The 20930-nt window shown below is 43.2% G+C and overlaps 1 protein-coding gene across 1 annotated transcript; it reads left to right on the forward strand.

Annotated features, from left to right (window-relative positions):
* Positions 1–402: 402 nt before the first annotated feature.
* Positions 403–20930, forward strand: camk1db (calcium/calmodulin-dependent protein kinase 1Db). Its single transcript, XM_080438329.1, has 11 exons — positions 403–755; positions 10770–10901; positions 12161–12235; positions 12527–12665; positions 13372–13498; positions 14323–14398; positions 16129–16241; positions 16515–16593; positions 17799–17886; positions 18180–18330; positions 18880–20930. Exons 1-11 carry the CDS (start codon positions 658–660, stop codon positions 19032–19034), a joined length of 1233 nt encoding a protein of 410 aa, XP_080294455.1. The 5' UTR covers positions 403–657; the 3' UTR covers positions 19035–20930.

Raw genomic sequence — 20930 nt, forward strand, 5'->3', positions numbered from 1 at the left:
AGTATTTGCCTCTGAGGTGTAGTGCCTCTGAGATTAGAGTAGAAGTAAAAGTACAGAAAATTGGAAATACTCCATGTAAAGTAAAAAATACCTCAATTTTACTTAAGTGCAGTACTTGAGTAAATGTACTTAGTTACTTTACACCACTGATTATTTGTAACAACTCCACAAGAAGAGTTTCCAGTGGGTCGGTGGTTTGGTGCAATGCGAACACTCATCTCCTCCAAACCGTTGTGGAGGAGCGACCTCCCACTGCTTCTATTGCTATAACAACCAAAGGGCGGTCGGTCTGTGTGACTCAATGATGGCACATCAGTTCGGATGCGACTGACTTAGGAGTGTCATCATCATCATCCTCATCCTTCTCAACGTACGGCAGTCTGACCTCACCGTGCACCATTCTGTGACGAAATAAATTGCGCTCCATTGTCAAAGGAGATAATAACAGTGAGGAGGAAGCCCCGAATGTGCTACGTCAGACAGATTAAAGTAAAACCTCTCGTCGGGAAGGCAAGGCGCACCTTGACTGGACTGTGACTGAACGGATGGACCCGAGAAGAAAGCAAATTATTACCTAAATTAATGACATAGGAACTATCTGCTGAAGTGGACTATTACTTTTGTCTCCCACACGCACGCCCCCCCCTGTGCGACGACATGGCGAGAGAGAACGGAGAGACCAACGACGGCTCTTCTTGGAAGAAACATGTCGATGATATCAAGAAGATCTTTGAGTTCAAAGAAGTCCTCGGGACGTGAGTACCGTAGCTCCTTGAATGGAACGGTTACAATGTAACCTCACTATGTAGCACCTTGAATGGAACGGTTACATTGTAACCTCCTCGGGACGTGAGTACTGTCTATGTAGCACCTTGAATGTAAATGGTTACATTGTAATCACCTCGCAGCTCTGGGTGGAAACTTTGTATCCAGTTGCTGCTGAGGCAGTGGCAGCGTCTTGCCTAGCCATGGATACACGACGGTCGTCTGTAACGACCGTCATGGATGAACTTCAACCTGATGTTTGCACTTTCTCCATTACGGATCGTATATCTACATAAATGTTCTGATTTCAAATATAAAGTGCTTACCCCATGGCCATGGATGTCCCAATACTATTCGGGCCATCAGAAGTACCCGTATCTTCCGTATTGTTCAATAAAAAGCATTTTAATCCGATCGGTGGCCGTTTTCTCATACGGTTATAATGTTACAGTGCAATACACCTCCCAACCGATAGGGTCATGTAGTTGAAAGCATATGGCGAAAATACGACGAAATGGCCACCGATCGGATTAAAATGATTTGTATTGAATAATAGGGAAGATACGGGTACTTCCGAGGGCCCGAACATAATTGCAACATCCGTGGCCATGGGGTGAACACATATTATTTGAAATCTGAACGTTTATGTAGATGTACGGGCCGTAAATGGAGAAAGTGCAAATACCAGGTTGAAGTTCATCCATGACTGTCATGATTTGACAGTCATGTTTCAGGGCTACGTCTTGCCTAATTAATGTAATATCCTCTACACACTCCGTCCTACGACAACGGTGCCGCTTGCCGACAAGAACAGAATATCTGCTTATTTTCTTGTCGGCAATCGACTCCTGTCGTGCGATGAAGCATTATGTACACTGAGCGTGCAGACGACAATACCACATTGTATGGATAACACGGAAATCACACTGTATATAATTTTTTGACATCTGTTGAATACAACCACACAAATCAACTCAACGATCTGTTGACAGCGACGACAATAATATGAACGCAAAGACGTGTTCTACTTGGCAAAGGATACATTTGGCCTAATTAGCTGTGAGCTGTAATTAAGCCTCCTATTTGTTACACAATTAGCGAACGAAGCAACTGATCGTGACGGAATTGAAGAACGTCCGCATTATGATGAGAAAACGTGCGTGCATCGTGCTTGACATCATCATTATCACATCCAGAAACGAGTGCGATTGTATATTATTACTAATTGAATTCCAGAAATTACTGTTATCTGTAGATTGGTGTATGTTAGGCTAGACAAGACAGTTTTTTATTTAAAATGTAAATTAAGGCATAGTAAGGGTCCATCAACACATACACATTATAAGATGCACCTCTGGCCTATGAAACTAACCTGCAAACTGTGTGAATCAATCCATGACGTGTCCCCACGTCATGATGCAACCCAAGAGATCCCCTAAACAACAGTCAGACACATGCTGACCCTACATAAGCTGCACAATAGGCTACTAGTACACAGTAGGCTACACACAGTATCAAAATGATATCATTATAAACAGCCACTCATCAAACATGTGATCTTATTTTCAGCTGACCAACCATTTATTTGTAGGCTATTCATATAGTACAGTGGCTTTCAACCCTTTTCATATCAAGGCCAATTATTTATTCGGCATTTGAGCCACGGACCACCATTTGATGAGATTTGGCCTCAGACCCAAAACTGAATATTTCCTCTACATTCTCTAATTGTGTAGACTTCTTGTCAATTAAGTAATGCAGATTTAACAATAATTTAACTCTTGAGAGCGTAAAATTAAACACTCATCTTACGGCTCTCAAGAGTTAAAGATCTATAAGGGTCCATTTGGTTGCCAACTCTCCATCATTTAGCTGGGGATCCCCTGGAACCCCCTCAAGGACCACTGGTGGTCCTCGGACCAGTTCACGTTCATGTGAACACACAGTAAACGTAGCCTAAACACTGTCTGGGGCTTGGTTAAACTCTGCTTGTCCATATACCAGAGGGGAATAGTTCAGCTCTTTGGTTTAACTACTTACTCTCTGGTGTTTGGACCACAGAGCAGGCAAATTCCACAGTTTATTTTAGTCCATGGTTAGTGCTGCTTGACTTAATGTATTTTTTTGCTGGATGAGTTACGTTGTAGAGACGGAATGTAAAGTGATGCACTTTGAAGGGCAAATTCCCCCAAATGGAAGACTAAGCACTAGAGGGGTTTAGTCAAGGGCTCTTAATGTTTGGAATGATGGTATACAACTTGGGGCGAATTTAACCAGTGATAAATTAGATTTCCGTTTATATGGAGAAAATGTGTCAAAACATTGGAAAGAATATATTGCTCATTTTTCTGACTGTTTTCCCAGAAACAAGACCTATAACCCAGCTCCCCTGTCTCCCCAACTGACTGGAATTTGATGTGCCGATGTGGGGAGGGGTCTGTGTTGTGGACTGAGTCTCCCAGGGGAAATATGTTAGTTTTTTTCTGGCCTGGGAAAATGGTGTCAAGCTTGGGGGGAAATGATTTGGCCAGGGGCCATGGTGTTCTTTAACTGTGATGCTGGTCAGTGCCCATTCATAAATGTAAACACAGGTTAGATGAGATGGCTGGCTGGCTGTAGTTCTTAGATGTGTGTGCTTTGCCTTTCAATGACGCACTCCCTCTTTACACATTGTTATTATGAGCAGACTATTAATGAGACATTGAAGGAGCGTGTTAGTGTGCCTCATGGAAAATTGCCTCCGCTGAAGAGCACTTTGTCATCAAATGCACGGTAATAGTCAAAACATTGGCATGGTATATTATTTACAGTCCTAAACATAAGGTGAAATTGACATATTCTTTTAAAGTCCTGTATAATCTGTTGATGGCATGTGTAGATTTAAATCTAGCTACATCAATTTTGTGCGTCATTACCTCCTTGATTCTGCCCCCAGGGCACAATGTGTGTTCCCTGGGAGTCTGTCCTGACAGATCTCCTTGTTCCTGTGAAGCTCTTAAGCAGGACAAGGCTTATATGTGACCGTGAGCACAGGAGCAACCACACATCATAATGGTTTAATGGCTTTGTAGTGCATAACAGACACACTCTTGGCATGTTTGCTGTTGCACTCAGCAATCAGACAATTCTAACTGTATAGGCAGCAATGATTTCCCCTGGGTTTTCATTGTCCTGTGCAGAGCCTCTGAATACCGTCAGTGAATGATCACGACTTGCTGTCTATACAGTGTCCAGGTAGGAGGAGGAGATGATCTCATCCACTACCAAGAGTGCTCACAGACCAGTTATCTAACCGCCCACCTCCATCTTTTATGACTTACTGTGTGTACACTGCTCCTTTATTAAGTTGAAGTACTGTAACATGAACTATTTTAAACGGCAGAGTCCATGGCTGAGGCTCCTATGGCCGTTTTAAGTGAAGGGAGTGCCTTGTTGCGTGGGCAGTGCTGCTCAGATGGGGAGGGGAAGGGGGTCACTCAGGCCAAAAGGCTACCAGCACTGTTGGCCTGTCTTGCTCAGCCCACACAGCTTTGCCTAGGGATTAAGAATAGACTTGAGTCTTGGCCAAGGATTATCCCTCCCTCTAACCAGTAGCCCCCCCCCCCCCCCCGCACACGCTTAGGTTTCCTCCTGACAGTGTTCAGATGGATTCATCCAATCATCACTTCTGCTCAGTAATCAAAACAATATATAATACATTCAGCCATTCCTTCACCTGCTCACCATCATTTCAAATTTTATATTTTTTGATTTTATTTGAAAAGTAAGAATCATACAAACGGGCAATTCTCCATTGTATGTCCATGAGACTGGCAGTACTTTTGACTGTGATGCACTTATTGTGGGAGGCTTTTGCAACCAATGGCCCTGTTGCCATATTGATGGTTGGAGGCCAATATTTTCCTTCTACTATGAGGAAATCTGCCTTCCATCACTTTGCACATATACCGGAGGTTCTGTCCTATGCCAAACTTCCTGAACTGGCATTGTGAGATAGTAGACCTGATGGTACCATCTAAACTTTAGATGGTTGCTGTAGCACCACTATCAGGTGGTGCTACCTAATGGTTAAAAACTTTGAAAATGTACAATATAATTTACAATTCAGTCATATAGGCTACTACCACTTTGCAACCTTCACCAAAATGTTGTCTCAAGTGTGTAGAAGTGTTCAGATGCTTTGAACAAATTGACATCAAAATGTGTACACTGCATCTTCAGACTGTCCTCCACAAACAATCCGGACTGATTTTAGAAGCATCAAAAAAGTTAGCAAAATGTCAACATGTTGACAGCTGTAAACAGTACTATAAACAGATACTGCAAACACTAAACTAGAAAAGTGTGCTGGCAGTTTTCCACCAGGCCGGGTTGCTCGCAAAATTTGGAAAGCAGTCATAGCCAGTTGGAATGTAATTTAAAAAATTTGACTGATAATTCTTGATCACAAGACTCCAGATTTGTTCGAGTGTTCGACACAATTTGCTTTTTTTGTTATGAAGAAAACACAATATGGTGATAAATCTAGTCTGGCACAAATGGCCAGCCTGGGGCCTATTGGGAGTTATGTTTTTCTCACCCTTCCCTCATTGGCCTCAGGGCAAACCATGCCAGTTGACAGGCTGGCTCTTGCATTGTTAGCCTTGAACCATGTATAGAATGCATTCAAATCATTCTCCAGTGCAGCATCAGCCCTCTAAATCGATGGGAACTTGCCTTTATTGTCCTTTATTTTCTTTATTTCAATAAGATCATGACTTGCCTTGGTAGCTATAAGGTTGTGTTATGAGTTTGAGCCCTGGCTAATGCAGAATACACATGCTAATGACTACTAGTACTCCAGCATCGTGCTGTTTAGATTAGAGACTGACTGTGAGAGATGTATTTTCCTTGTCTCCTCCTCTTCATCCTATTCTTCCTCTTCCTCCTCTTCTTTATCATCCTCCTCTGCTTCTTCCTCTTGCTGCTCAAAATGTCCTTTCTGCACACTTCTCCATAGGTTCATTAAGCTATTAGCCTATTAGAGTTCCCACTGCAGCTACGTCCAAATATGGAGTATTTTTTTAAAAGTGTGGTAGTTTCGCTCACCCTCTAGTAGTTGGTAAATGATTAGTGCACTGCAATTTTAAGCTAGATCAGGCCAGCCTGTTCATAATTGCCAGCAGCCACCTCTGATTTCCCATTTTAACTAGGTAGTTCAACATGCTCACGGTATCATGGCATTGGTGGAAAAAGTCCAAGTTAAAGTTCAAGACCTGGGTGATGCTGCAGAATGAAAACCTTATACTCTGACTTCAAGTTGTAATGATAATCTGGGTCTAAATCTGAACAATTCTGCTGAAGGACCCTCCTGAATTTCTCATTTTCCTCTTCTTATTTCCCCCCTCCTTTTCCCTCCTCAAAATGCCCAGCACCGACTCATTGCTATAATTGTATTTGGATTCCTCACTAAGTCAGTCTATTTTACACATACAACTAAAAGCACGTCGCAAGGACAAATTTGATTGTGTCTTCCACAGGTGATCGATCTTTGTGAAAATATTATGCTTGATTGGGTTTCACCAGTCAATAAGATTGTGTGCGACGGAAAGCCTGCAGCTGTGTCTGGAATGGTCTCTTATTTTCCTCCTATTACCGTGTGGTTGCCACTAATGCGATCTAGCCAATGTTACATGACTGTCACTTGACGGCACAAGTCTAATTTCAGAACCTTAAGCCACCGGTATTCTGAGGGAGCAAATGAAGTAACCGCTCAGGGGAAATCCCTTTTACAGCCCTAGTAGGGAAGTGACCTAAAGGAGAGGCTGAAGAAACATTGCTGATGGTGATGATACTGTATGCTAGTCTGAGATTATTTCAGCACAAAATACCCCACTAAATCTACGCTACCTGGATAGCACTCGTATTGTACATTTAATTTGTGCATGTGTGTGGCTGTTTTGTAGGATGTGTTAAAAAAAATGAAGAAACACAACCAGCCATAAACAAATGGGTTCTTTGATCCAGAATTGTATTAGGAGTGCTGTTGCTGTTTCTTCTCAGGGATACATTTGTCTGAAATGGCTGGAACTAGTAGGTACTCGTCTACGGCCATATCGTTTGAAGGGACAATGATGACCCGTACATCTTTTGGTTAGCCTATTCTTCAGACCGGTATTAGCCAGACCTATCTCTGAACTGTGTGACAGCGTATTGGCTAAGTTGATGGCATTAGCTCTTATCACGTAGCAAGTCAGCCCTCTAGGAAAGATCCCAGTGCTTATGTCCTCTTCTTAATCAGGTCTATATGAACACATGGCTCACATACCAGGAACATTGCCTCACGTTGTTGTATAGACCAGGTTCTTTGTATCCAGAGATATATCTTTAGATCCAGTCAGAACAAAGACAAATTGTTGTTTACACATTGCATTAGAATGCCTGTCAAATAAATGCATGTACAGTGACCAGTTTTGATCAAATCTCATGCCCGCTGCTCTTGGCTTCCACCAGACCAACTCACTCGCTCAAGCTGTTTCATGTACCCTTTACATGGATGAATTTCAAGTATGTGCTAATACTGGACAAATACCTCAACAATGAAACAAATGGAGTAACTGCTGAATAGCCTCGTACAATCAGATGCTGGTTGGTTGCCGGTTTATTAGACTAAGAATATATAGCAGACTTGGTGCATAGACTGTCGGAGACAACTGATTGCATCCCCTCACTGAAAATATTGTTTTACAGTGATAAGAAAAGTTGTGCATTAGCATCACTTTCAAGACCTGTAGAGAATTATTTGTTTTATGCAATATGTTAGTAATGTTGTTGAATGCAAAAGATGTCTTGTTTTTCTTGTGAACGATACGTATACATTACAATGTGTCCCCTTCGGCCCCTGCCCCCTTCACCAACATGTCTACATTTCTGGTAGTTCCGACTGCACTGTGGTAATGTACAGTATCTGAGTCTTGCGCTACATTGATGGAGGCTCCACCTGGATTATCAAGCTCCAACTTTCCCTATGCGTCCATTACATAACAGGCTGTGCTAATGCATCTTACACAAGATGATTCAGTGTGATTACTCAGCACGGCTGCTGCACTGACTGTCCACACAGTTGTCAGTAAGCTGCCTCTAACCTCCAGAAAGAGACTGTCTAACCCATTAAAGCCGGTAAAGCATCTGTGTCATTTTAGATTGGTTTAGAACAGTGGTTCTCATAAAAAAAAGCAGATATCGTTGCTGTCCGGCAGGAACCAGCTAACTCAATTTTTCAGCTTTTGCATTTCTTTTCCATAAATCAGTGTTGGTAAAAAAATGGAACCAATGAAAAATATAAAAAAATGCTTATAAAAAAATGCTTCTGACAAAAGCAGCTAACTCCATTGGATCCTCAAACTTTCTGCTAAACCAGCTAACTCCAGCAAAGGGGGGTGGAGTTAGCTGGCTTTGCTGACTCCAGGATCCACCCCCTTTTGACCTCCAACCTCATTGTGAGCTTTCCATTCAGTCCATTCAGCTGTTCTATCAATGATGAACAAAACCTCTTAACTACATTTTTGTTTAGTTTTTTTCTTTTCCTGAAAAATTAGCATTTTGGAGTTAGCTGGTTCCTGCCGGATAGCAGAGTTCTACAAGCTCACAGTGCGACACTTTGTGCGGCGCTGTGAGCTTATGCATCTGCTATTTTGGAACATTTTTGAAAAATATCAAATGTTTTGAAAGTTTTGATTAATTTTAGATAAGTCTTTTTTTCTGGGGGTCCCTGGCACAAAACATTTTCAGATGGGGGGGGGGTCCACGGCCATATATATCAATTTGGGGGTCCTTGACACGAAAAGTTTGAGAACTACTGATTTAGAAGGCATTTGTAGAATCGGCCTCGGGTCTTAATGGGTTAAAAAGCACATCTTTGCATAGAGTGCTGTAATTGTCATAAATACACAAGGCTGTTGGCGAAGTTGATGCCCTCAAAAGTGTGGGTGTTTCTGACTAGCTTCTTATCAGCACCATCAATTCTCGAATCTATTTGATAAAGCGTGAATATATCCATTAGTTTAGCCTTGAGTTGGTGCAGTGCCACTGTGTGGGTTTAGACCTTCCACCCACCGCTAATACTGTGGTGATACTCACCCTGTCAGTGGGAGGAACAACATCACTGTTGTCCTCCAAGGGAATCATCCACCTTCTCATCAAAGTGCATTGGTTTTCATTGCGTCGAGTCATCTGAGTCCGAGCTCACTCGGTAACTCTAGGTCAATCATCTTTTGTAGTCACACAATGACTGTATCAGGTCACGGTGTAATGGATTAGTTTTAATGATGAGTTCCAATTTATTGTGTGTGTGTGTGTGTGTGTGTGTGTGTGTGTGTGTGTGTGTGTGTGTGTGTGTGTGTGTGTGTGTGTGTGTGTGTGTGTGTGTGTGTGTGTGTGTGTGTGTGTGTGTGTGTGTGTGTGTGTGTGTGTGTGTGTGTGTGTGTGTGTGTGTGTGTGCATACTTGGCCATTGGTACTTCCATGCATCTCTAACACAATGGCGTACTTTTGATTTACTTTGTCAATGGGAGGAAGTGATATTGCTATGTCTCACGTATCTTGTGAGTTGGGCGGATAGCACGTGCAACTTTAACCAACTTCAGAGGCTTCCTGTGTTTCTTGTGATGTTTTTTTTTAGCAGTCACTTTTCAAAGCATGCTTGGTTCAAAAAAACGTGCAAGATGTTGCCTTTATTATTTCACAGCCACAGGGTGCTGTTGGAGAAATCCTGTGCTTCTTACAGGAATGCAGCCATAGCAGTGGTGGCACGCACTGAATTGAAATGATCCTCACAGCATCATCTACAATCATAAGAGAAGTGCCGCAACAGGCTGTTGTGATAGCAGCTACTCATGACTCAACTCTCTCAGCCTCAGAGGCCCTTGAATTTCCATATTGCCCACATTATGTCTGGGAATGTTGTCTCTCTCTCACACACATACACACAACACTCTCAGTTGTTAGCGGTGAAAATGTGTTCCACCTCTTCATCATAACTAGGACCACCTGGCTGGGTGGCCAGTGTTGTTTTTATTTATCCTCTGCCTCATGTATTCATCCTGTAGCCCTGCCCTGTCCCGCCTACCCCCACCTGGATTGCAGAGAGGGGGATTAGCGTGGATTTGATGTCCACAGGAGGGCTTAGTGGACCATGCAGCGCTGACTTTAGACCCCGCTGAGAGGAACTGATTACATGCAGAGTATATAATGGACCCCTCATGAGCCGTCATACTTTCTATTTATTTTTATATTTTTAAAGGTGGCAAAAGAGGTGAATCTCAATTTAGATGCGTGTATCGTTTGTCTAATAAGTGACAATGCTGATGAAATTCAACAGGTCAATAAATCCCACTGACTCTGGGATAAAAGATCTGAGGAAAAATTAACAGAACAATCTCAACCTGGAGATAGAAAAAAATAAAACAAGATGTGCATGATGAACCGTCTGAGATTTCTGATACATACTGTATAGGAGCCACTGACAGGGATGGATCGAGAGAAAAGCTGCCCAGAGAGGTGTGGAGGACAAATGAGATGAGTGTGTGGGGGTGGGGGGTCAGATGTATTAAGGTGGACTGAATGTGGTAGCATAGCAACAGATACAGATTGCTTGGGCAAATATTCCCTTAATTCCATATTTGCTTTCTAAGGCGTTCATGTATAGAGCCAGATGGCCATGGAAGACACGCCATCTACAATCCTAAATGAGTGTTTTTAAAGGTTTTAAAAGTGTTTGCCCGTGCTATTGCCAGCACAGAAGTGCACACACCATGCCGTGAGCCAACACAGGAGGCTGCTGCTCACAGCGAGGGGCTTAGTTGGTTCTCAGTAAATATTCACAATATGCTGTTTGTGTACTCTACCGTGTCTGCCACTGAGTGCCCTCTGTTCACCGAGCATACGTTTTCTGTGTCAATAATCTCTGTGCTTATCAAAGCTGACCAATCGTGAGCTCCTTTTCTCTCTCCTGTGTCTCTTTCACAGTGGTGCGTTTTCCGAAGTGGTGATGGCTCGGGAGAAGGTCTCGGGGAAGATGGTTGCAATAAAGTGCATCCCTAAAAAGGCACTGAAGGGGAAGGAGACGAGCATCGAAAATGAAATTGCTGTGCTTAGGAAGTAGGTAACGCATGACCAGACAGTTCAACCAGCAGGGATTTTGCTGACAAAGCACACCACTTAAAAAATAAATGGTTAACTCCTTACACACTTTTTGTTTTAACCCTATATACTTCGTTGACCGTTGTCCCCCAGGTCTACACTTGGCCCTCTTTTTTTTCCACAATAAATCTTCACCGAAAGAAGCCGATCTAGACACTCACAATGAGCTGCATTGTGACACGTTGTGAGCTTGTAAAGCGGCTATTTTTGCCAAATATTCATCTATTATGACATGCCCAGAAAAGACACTTGTATCATGAACGTGTATCTCTCTGGGTCTGGTTCTCATCTACAGAGACTGCTGCCTTGGAGTTAAGATGCCAATGCAGCACCATTTATTTAATGGTCATTATCGGCCGAAGTGACCAATGCAAACACACAAGGGCCATTCAGGATTGTGTTGACGCCAGGTGACACTCTATTTACCTCTAAGCCTGATCGGTTGTTCTCCTGAGAGGCTTGGTTATCATTCACTCTTGACGAGAGCGTGCCAGTTGTTGGGTGTGGTTGCCTGGTGACGGTTGCTATGCTTTGACTCCGGTTTCTCTCAATCTCTCATCTCCTCTCTCCCCCTCCTCCCCACACTCGCACTACCTCATTTCTGTCTATTTAGCGACCCTGAAATCGGAACCTTGTTTTTGTTAGAGCCACCCAACCAATTCTGGGAGAGGAAGTTGTGGGGGCTGTTTAGTCCTCGGAGACCCCACCACCTCACCCACCTGTCCCTCTGAATAAGCTGTGTCACTAACATCTCCTTGGAGAGTTATCCATTTTTTTCTTTTGCACCCACACCCTATTGCATGGTTGCCTGGACACTGCCTTCTAGCACAGTATTGATTCTATATTCTATTCTATAGGTGCTCCTGCTGGGGGCAGCCAGCCACTGCGTGACTCAGTGGCATGCTATAAGAATCCTCCCCCTCTGTTGAGCACAAAAAGTTTCTTTACCATGCACTGCTGCCATTGTGTGTGCGTGTGTGGAACAAACAAACACACACACATGCACACGCGTGCGTACACACACACACACACCACAGTATAGTATGTGTGTGCGTGTTGTGGCTTTACAGAAAGTAGAAAGCAATGCAGTAAGCCAATTTGACATGGCAGGGCTTCATTTCAATGACAGAATCGGGGTAATTTAACTGGGCTTTTGGACTGTGCTGAATCAGAGATTGACAGAAAGTGAACTGAATTTCCCATTGTCCCTCTCCCAGGGTACAACATGAGAATATAGTGGCTCTGGAGGACATCTATGAGAGCTCAAACCACCTGTACCTCATTATGCAGCTGTGAGTACAACAACCAAACCACACCACTGGTCATGCTCATAATGTATTGTGTGTTTTTGCCTGAATAAGCATGGATAATGTCCTTGAGTTCCCATTGTCCACGGAAAGAGAAACATTGGAGCAGTCCATGCTACTGTTCCGGCATCCATGAAAAGATGCCCAATTTCAAGATTACATATTTCTAGTATAGCACCTCACTCTACTGAGTAAAATCACTGGTGTATATTTAGCTCAGAGTGTACAAATGGAACACTATTAACGTTTCATTGTATTTTCTGTATGTGCTTATAGGGTGTCTGGAGGTGAACTTTTCGACCGCATTGTAGAGAAGGGTTTCTACACAGAGATGGATGCCAGCAGACTCATCAAACAGGTCTTGGATGCGGTCAACTATCTCCACGACATGGGTATAGTCCACCGAGACCTCAAGGTACTGCAGTCCTGCGTTCACACAGATTACAGATAATAATTAATGTATTTTTATGCGCTTTTCAAACAAGGTTACAAAGTGCTTTACAGAATAAGGTAAAAGAGCAGCAGGATACCCATAAAGCGTTAAAACAGCAAAGTAAAATCATGTTAGTGTTGAGGAGTAGGGGTGACCGCGCCTTTGCTGCTGCTGCTCCTAGGCTTTGGAACAGCCTGCCCTTCTATATTAGAAGTGCTAATTCTATTGAGGCTTTTAAATCCCTTCTTAAAACACACTTTTATTCTTCAGCTTTTAATCACATTTAAGTTCATGTCTTGATCTGCTTGTTGTATGTGATGTGACTTTGTTGTTGTTGCACTTACATACTTTCCTGTTTGATGTTTTTTGTCTCACCCTGTACAGCACTTTGGCAATTTCGATTGTTGTAAATGTGCTTTATAAATAAAGTTTGATTTGATGTTACACAATAACAACACAAAAAAAGGACCTGACATATGTTTTCAGAAGTGATTTAAAAGATACTAATCGCTGATACTGTTATTTTCATATATGACCACACACACACACACACACACACACACACACACACACACACACACACACACACACACACACACACACACACACACACACACACACACACACACACACACACACACACACACCCCAGCTTGGACACCCATACTGTTTTCTCTATCTTTTCTAGCCAGAGAACCTGCTGTACTTCAACCCCCACGATGAATCGAAGATCATGATTAGTGACTTTGGCTTGTCCAAGATGGAGGGTACAGGTGACGTAATGGCCACTGCCTGTGGCACCCCGGGATATGTGGGTGAGTCTCCACTGAGTTTGACAGAAAATGGCTCGCATAAGAAGGAGACACACAAGTTACACCAAAATGACCTGATCTAATCTGCTATTAGACATTGGCTAACCTTAGGAGTCTCACCTGATCTGACGCTAGCCAACAAGACCACTAATGAGGTCAGACTCTGAGAAAAGGCACTAATTAGAAGACGTAATTAAGAAAAGGTGTCCGCTGACTCTTGGTCATGTGGTGTAGCTGTGCCTCTGCTGCAGCACTAAGTAATTGGGGAAGCTCCTTTCAGATGACAACGGAGCCTTATGTGTCTTCCCTATCCCAGTGGTTCTCAACCTATGGGTCGGGACCCCCAGGGGGGTCCCCACATGATTTTTGGGGGGTCACCAGATGACAGTAAAGTGACAATTTATGGACTTTTAATACCTAATGCATGAAAAAAAAGAAAATAAATGAAATAAAAAAAGACCATTACTGCATCAAAAGTAATCAACAAACTATACTAAAAAAACTACTCAAATAAAATGAGAAAGAGGCAAAATTTGTGAAAATAGCGCTGCAAGGCGTTATGAGCTTGTAGATCGGTTATTTTCACAATATTTATCTGTGGAACCGAGTCAAACTAAATGTAATGCCTCAACTCCTACAATTCCAAGTGCTTGTCGGGGTGGGGGTTCCCAGTTCAAATATGATTATTTTGGGGGGTTACGGCCTGAAAAGGTTGAGAACCACTGCTCTATCCTATGTCCTTTTAACATTAAGTTTACACTTCCAGTCTTGTCTCCTATGTATCAGTCTCTGTGAATTAATAACAGTTTGTCTCCCTGTCTTCATAGCTCCAGAGGTTTTAGCTCAGAAGCCCTACAGCAAAGCTGTGGACTGCTGGTCTATTGGTGTCATCGCTTACATTCTGTGAGTGTGTCATTTATCGCTTACATTATGTTGAGTGTGTCATTTTCAGCGGAATAATCTTTATTGTCACATCACAGGTTTATATGTGTAAAACAGTGGATGAAATTAGTTTTTGTGCAAGCTCCCATCATTTTTGTTGTTTCCAGAAAGAGAGAAAAAAAAAAAGAAGGGGGAGCAAGGGGGAAAAGAACGGTATTTGCAAATTAAAGGGTTATTTCAGATTTTTTGAGTATTTTCTGTAGGAAATACTTACCATTAACACATTGAATGCCAATCGCGTAGATCTACGCGAACCTATTTAAAGCCGCAGCGTGCCAGTCGCGTAGATCTACGCGAACCGCCGATTCCCATTGATTTTGCCCCAGGTGCACTTTCCGAATTTTTTTTATCCATTTCCGTTTCCGGTTTCCGGTCGGAAACAGAATTATTCGGGTTCCGTTTTTTTCGATCGTATCCGCTTCCTGTCTGGGATCCTGTTTAAAACTCGATTTTCTCGGTTGTTGTTTTTCTCCTCGCTGATCACTGTTTAACGTTGATCGGCTGTATCTTCAAGATGGCGGCACGGATTTGGAAACTATTTTCGCTGGCCGTTTCTCACGGATCCGCCGTGTGTTTAGAACCAAATGAACGCGCACTTTTAACTTATTTAGCGAGGTCTGTGGCGACATGAAAAAAAAAAAAAAACAACAATAAAACGCTGGCACTGGTGAGTACATTATGAGATTAAACTCTGGCATGGAATGTGTTAATGTAGTGGTTGCAAAGGTATTAATTGATTGCCAGAGTCCCGTGGTCAGAGTTATGGTCCGGTTCTAATGAATATGAAGTACCGGTAGTTCCGGTAGATTAGTAGATTTGGTGGGGGCCGCCCATTAAAAATAAATAAATTAAAAAAACTAGCGTCATTTGTATTGTTGACCCATTTCTACCATTTAGTGCAGGTTTCGTTGAATTTCGACCCCTCTCTCACATGGTACTATTTTTTGTGTCATATATTTTGTGCGTGAGTAGGCTGCCGCGGCGCAGTGATTCTGGACACAAACATTAGTACCACGAATCAAAAATCTGAACTAACCCTTTAATGCACAAAATAATTTATGAAGCCTTCTTTAATGTTTTCTGTTGATTCTATGCTGAATGCTCTGTTGAAGCTTCATATGAGCGTGGGGGGGTGGTTAGCCGTAATGGTCAAACTTTTGCAGCTATCCAAAGGGGTTCTGTCAAAAGTCCCATGAGTTAACGACTGCCAAACGAATTAAGTAAAGTGCTGCTGCTCGTTAGCAAGGAGAAAATCTCTTTCTTTGTTATCCATTCGTTAGGTGAGAAGACTGGCTAGGTAATCAGTTGGAAGACTTTCTAATACCTTCGCAAATGATAATTCTGTATGTCTGTTACCGTGGAACTGTGAACACTTAATAATGCAATTAAAATCACAATACATATCCACAGCTGTGTGCTTCTTTAAAATATGCACTGATTCATTGGTGCACCACACATGCTCTGTGTTCTTGCAAATCAGATGAAAACTGACCGTTTCGTGCACTTCTTTTCCGGTGTATCCCTGTAGTTGCCTTAATCCCTCTGAGCCGATGGCTGGTATGCAATATGAAAGATCAAACTGCCCTTGAGATTAGTCCCTGACAAATCCTTTTTGTATTCGGGCTAAAGTTTCAAACATGGGTTGGATGATAGCTCTCACACCGTTGTGTAATCTTTGTCTGTTACCCCAGGCTGTGCGGTTACCCTCCATTCTATGATGAGAACGACTCGAAGCTCTTTGAGCAGATTCTCAAGGCTGACTACGAGTTTGACGCACCATACTGGGATGACATATCAGACTCTGGTAAGCTGTATTAAGATGAATTTGTACTCCATCGCATAGCGGTGTTACTAGCTGAAAAGAACTGATGTTCAAGCTAACAGCGAATGCGCTGTTAAGTGACACTGTCGTGCGATGGAGTATGTGTGCCTCTGTTTGAGTGTGCATGTATTCACATGTGTACACATTTACATGAGTGCATACGAATGCTGTATACTGTTCATTTGTGTGAACCAAACTTAGCCAACTCTAGTGATGATCTCAATCTGGAGATTTCCGTTTTCATTCCCTCTTCAGCCAAAGACTTCATCAGCTCCCTGATGGAAAAGGACCCAGAGAAGAGGTTCACATGTGACCAGGCTCTTGAGCACCCCTGGTGAGAATCCAACCACCGACACAATGAAGCCCCTTCCAGACAATCATAGGGCACCACACATCTCAATGTAGCTAAACAGTAGTGTGACGCATGTCAGCCGGCTGACGCATTTGTTGGCCGAGAGCATTTCCTCCCACTGTCATCCGTCTCCATGGCTCCAAGCTCCGAACCCTGCTCTGCCCGGCACTGTCAGCCCTGAGAGAGAGATCTGTTGAATAAATGGCCGCCAATTAGTAGCTGACATCCTGAAGGATCCTTGAAGAATGCAGAGTCTCTAATGAACAATTAGAATGTCTTGCCAGGCCCGAGTCTGAGATAACGAGAAGGGGTGCGTGTGGGCAGCTGTCTCCAGCCGAGGTGGCTAATACGAATAGCTCTGTTAGCCAGTAATAGGCCCTCCGGATCCTGGGCAGGTGGTCTACTTTATGCAAAATACACAGTTTGGTGACACTGGTAACGGCTGTCATAACCATCAGAAACGGCTTTCATTGTGAAAGTAACGGGCGCACCGGAAACGGTCACGTACTGTCACTTCTAGCATTGTCACGTTGCGTGTAGTTTATTTACTCCAGCAATTTTATTAACCAATTTTTTTTAAAGTTATTTTAATCGAACTATTTCCCCCAAAAGTTGTTATGCCAATTAGTTCCTCCGCACACATTTCTGTGTTGCCACTGCTGTTGTACCCTACTTGCTCACCTGCCAGTGAGGAGTCCTCACCAGGAGGACGTAGCGTCTCCGTCCTATACTCCTCCAGTTCAACACCTCCCGCTGACGGGCACCACCCCAGCCCGTAGGAGTACGTGCAGCTGCAAAGATCACCCTCCCCGCCTGACTTCCCTCCCCCGAACACTGGTCAATTGTTTTTATATAGTCGCTCGGCCAAACCGGATGCATATCGGTGGATTTGAATCCCTAGACTTTGCGGTGGTGGACAGGTACTTTACTCCTACACAACCTGAGTGCGAAGTTCAACTTTGTTAGCTTTGGTGCGTTTGACATCTCGGCATGCGCTGGCCACTCCCATTCAGTCACGCATGTGTGACCGTACCCTCGACCAGATGTCATCAACCAAATAAAGGTTTTAATAGACAGAACATACCGTTATCTGAGCCACAAAGAATCATACTGGCAGGAAAATGCTTGAAATTAGTTTGAACTGTGCTTGCAGGACGTAATATGACTTTGTTTTTATTTTCCCCAAGGATTGCTGGGGACACTGCCCTCTGCAAGAACATCCATGAATCTGTTAGTCGACAGATACGGAAAAACTTCGCCAAAAGCAAATGGAGGGTGAGCACATCATTTGTGGCCTTGTGCAGACAGTATTACGTGAAGACTTTGAAGTACAGTAGTACTGCATGTTAAATGAGTGCCTGGTAAAACTCACCAGTCATGTAAACATTTCTATACAGTAGACTGTGTAAAAATGTGCTAACAAAATTGTATAATTTTAGATGTTTATTGAATAATGACCACCAGGTAAAATATTCCCCCCAAAATAGATACCGAACCATTTTTGGAATGGATCCCATCACGTAACTCTCATAATTCTCTCTCTCCGTCTCCCTTTTTCCTGGTCACAGCAAGCCTTTAATGCCACAGCTGTGGTCCGCCACATGCGCCGCCTGCAGCTCGGCAGCAGCATGGAAAGTGGAAATTCCTTAGCCAATAACCAGAGCCGGATACCAACCAAGAGCCAATCTGTGGACTGTGCCCCTGTCTCCTGCAAGGACTGTGAGTGATTCTTCAGAATCTGTCCGCAGATCAGAACGAGACCTTGAGCTTTGTTCATTTTGTCTCCCCTCTCAGTGTTTTAAGCTTAATGTACTGTATAAGTGAAACATTGTCGTGCAACATGCCACTTGAATTAAAAAAAAATTATTGAACAATAGATTATTCAATTTGTCAACGTTTATTTGATTAATTTTATGTTGATTGATTAAGCACTTTCATGATGTCTGTTGACTTCTATGACAATTGCATAGATCAGTGGTTGTCAAAGTGGGGTACAGGGACCCTCAGGATTCCTTGAGGGGTTCCAAATGGACCCTTACAGGTCTGTAACTCTGAGAGTGTACAAAAGAACCAAATAGACCCTCCACCGATCCATTTGGTTCCCTCTCAGAGTTACAGGGGGTCCTTGAAATTAAACAAGTTTCTATCTATGCCATAACCACTGGCATATATAAATTATGAGCAGATTACTTGATTCATGAAAATAACCGTTAGCTGCGGCCCTGCCTGGCTGCAGGGATTCATATTCACCACGTGGTTTTCCAACAGGTCCTCCAAACGCCAGTGTGCCCTCTGCTCCTCCAGTCTGTAGTGAGGACCCTCCCCTCCCCTCCGCTGCATCTGACGACGAAGCCCCTGTGGTGGCCGAGCCACACTGGCCCCGGCCCTCCACGGTCACCGTCATCCACACAGGGACTAAATGACGCCAGGTTCCGCGGGAGGTCAGCTGGGAGACCACAGAGCTGTGAGGTGGGAATGCCATTCCGCCTTGCAGAAACGCTGTTGTCGCCCGGTTTGCCCATCCTGCCACCTTTCCCTGGTGCCAACTGCTGCTCCCCTGGGAGGAACTTGAGGAGTATTGGCTTAGCTCCCATTTTGACCACGGCTCAGCACGTCTGCAGTGCACCCCATCTGCTGTAACACACATTACAGATCTGGATGTGGAGAGAGAGAGGGAGAGAGAGAGAGCGGCTGGGAGAGGTCATAACCGTGTTTCCACACCATTGAGGCCATGTTCTCTGGATGTTCTGGATTCGTGGTTCCCGTAAAGGAAGGAGCCAGTCTGGGAGGTGTCACGCTATTATGAAGTCTCTATTGTTATGTCTTTGACTGAGGCTGCTGTGACACAACTTGACATGGGATGCTCCACTGAATGCCTTGTGTCCGCCGGGAGCGAGTGAGTGGAGTCATGTTGCCCAATTGAAATATGAGCTTTATGCTACGAGTAAATAATAGTGACACCATTATCCGCCCTCTGTATCTCTATAAATAGTTGTAATGACGGCTTTCCTTAATTTTCTATGGTGATTGCTACAGTGTTTCACAGTGTCATAACTTCCAACTGTATGACGGATGTGATGTTTCTTTGCTTTGTGGTTTCTGGACCTGAAATATCTCAGCAGAACCATGTGCTTTACGTGTGTGTGTGTTTGTGTGTTTGGGTGTATGTGTGTGTGTGTGTGTGTGTGTGTGTGTGCGCGCCTGAACTTGTGCATGTGCGTGTGTGGGACCATTGCGGTGGGCAGTTTTGATGGTCAGTGCACTGTACTAAATGACCCAATTGAAATGTATTGAATTATTTATTTTCTTACAGTCTGTTGTGATTTTTTTAAAGATGATCACATAATGTGTAAATGTGTATTAGACTGAATTATTAAAAAAAATACAGTGGTTAAAAAAAAAATATTTGACAAAGATACTGTATGTAGTAGTTGTTGTTTTGTTATCGCTGTTTTATTTGCTGTATATTTTTTAGGCTGCATTATTGGTGTGAAATCCTCCATAGCCACAGGAGGGCGCCCATGAGTCCTAGCTTTGTGACCAGTTCTCAGGGATTATGCTTTCAGACTAATGGAACCAAACCCCTGTTAGAAGAATGACAGTAACCCTTAAACCCTGGTGTTTTGGGGTGGAGACTGACTATCTAATGTGCCATTGGGAGAGTTTGTCAAATGAGTTCCGTTTATGTTTTGTGTTTAGAGTTTTACTCAATTATTCTCGTCATTGTGAGAATGACATATCTTATGCTGAGTGGAAGGTTTCTGCTTAATATTCTTTATGCATTTATATTACGTTGAAAGAATATATCTCGCTTTACTCTTGTGGGACTTTGTGTAATGCAAATTGATTGGCCTTGACAAACCATAATGTATCTTGACATCTGTTCCTCTCAAGTAGTAAAATCAGCACTGTACAAATAGAATCCATTTGTACACTCAATTGAGTTAAATTAACACAGAGGATTTTATTGTGTACAACTGAATAGAATAAAAGTGTCTGTCTTGAAAACCGCTCACACACAATCTCAGTGTTTAGTCACTGTGCTTTCATACCAGCTCTTTGAATTTAGCAGCAAGACGCTGCCTTCTCTCCTCTGTCTCCGTCTCTCCCAAGGCTTTCAACTGGCCACACAGGAGACGAGGGCAGAATAAATCAGTCTTTGAACCATGTGAGTGTGATACCTCTATTTAATGTTACATTATCCTACATGGACGAAAACGAAAGAGTATAGGCTATAACACCAGAACTTTCTCTGCTGAGGGCTTTGCCACCTTGAAATGTCAACTTTGTAATTGTGAATATAGACTTATTTGTGGAGA

This window comes from Gymnoscopelus braueri (assembly GCF_963280865.1).
Source record: "Gymnoscopelus braueri genome assembly, chromosome: 9".
In the NCBI taxonomy this organism is placed as follows: domain Eukaryota; kingdom Metazoa; phylum Chordata; class Actinopteri; order Myctophiformes; family Myctophidae; genus Gymnoscopelus; species Gymnoscopelus braueri.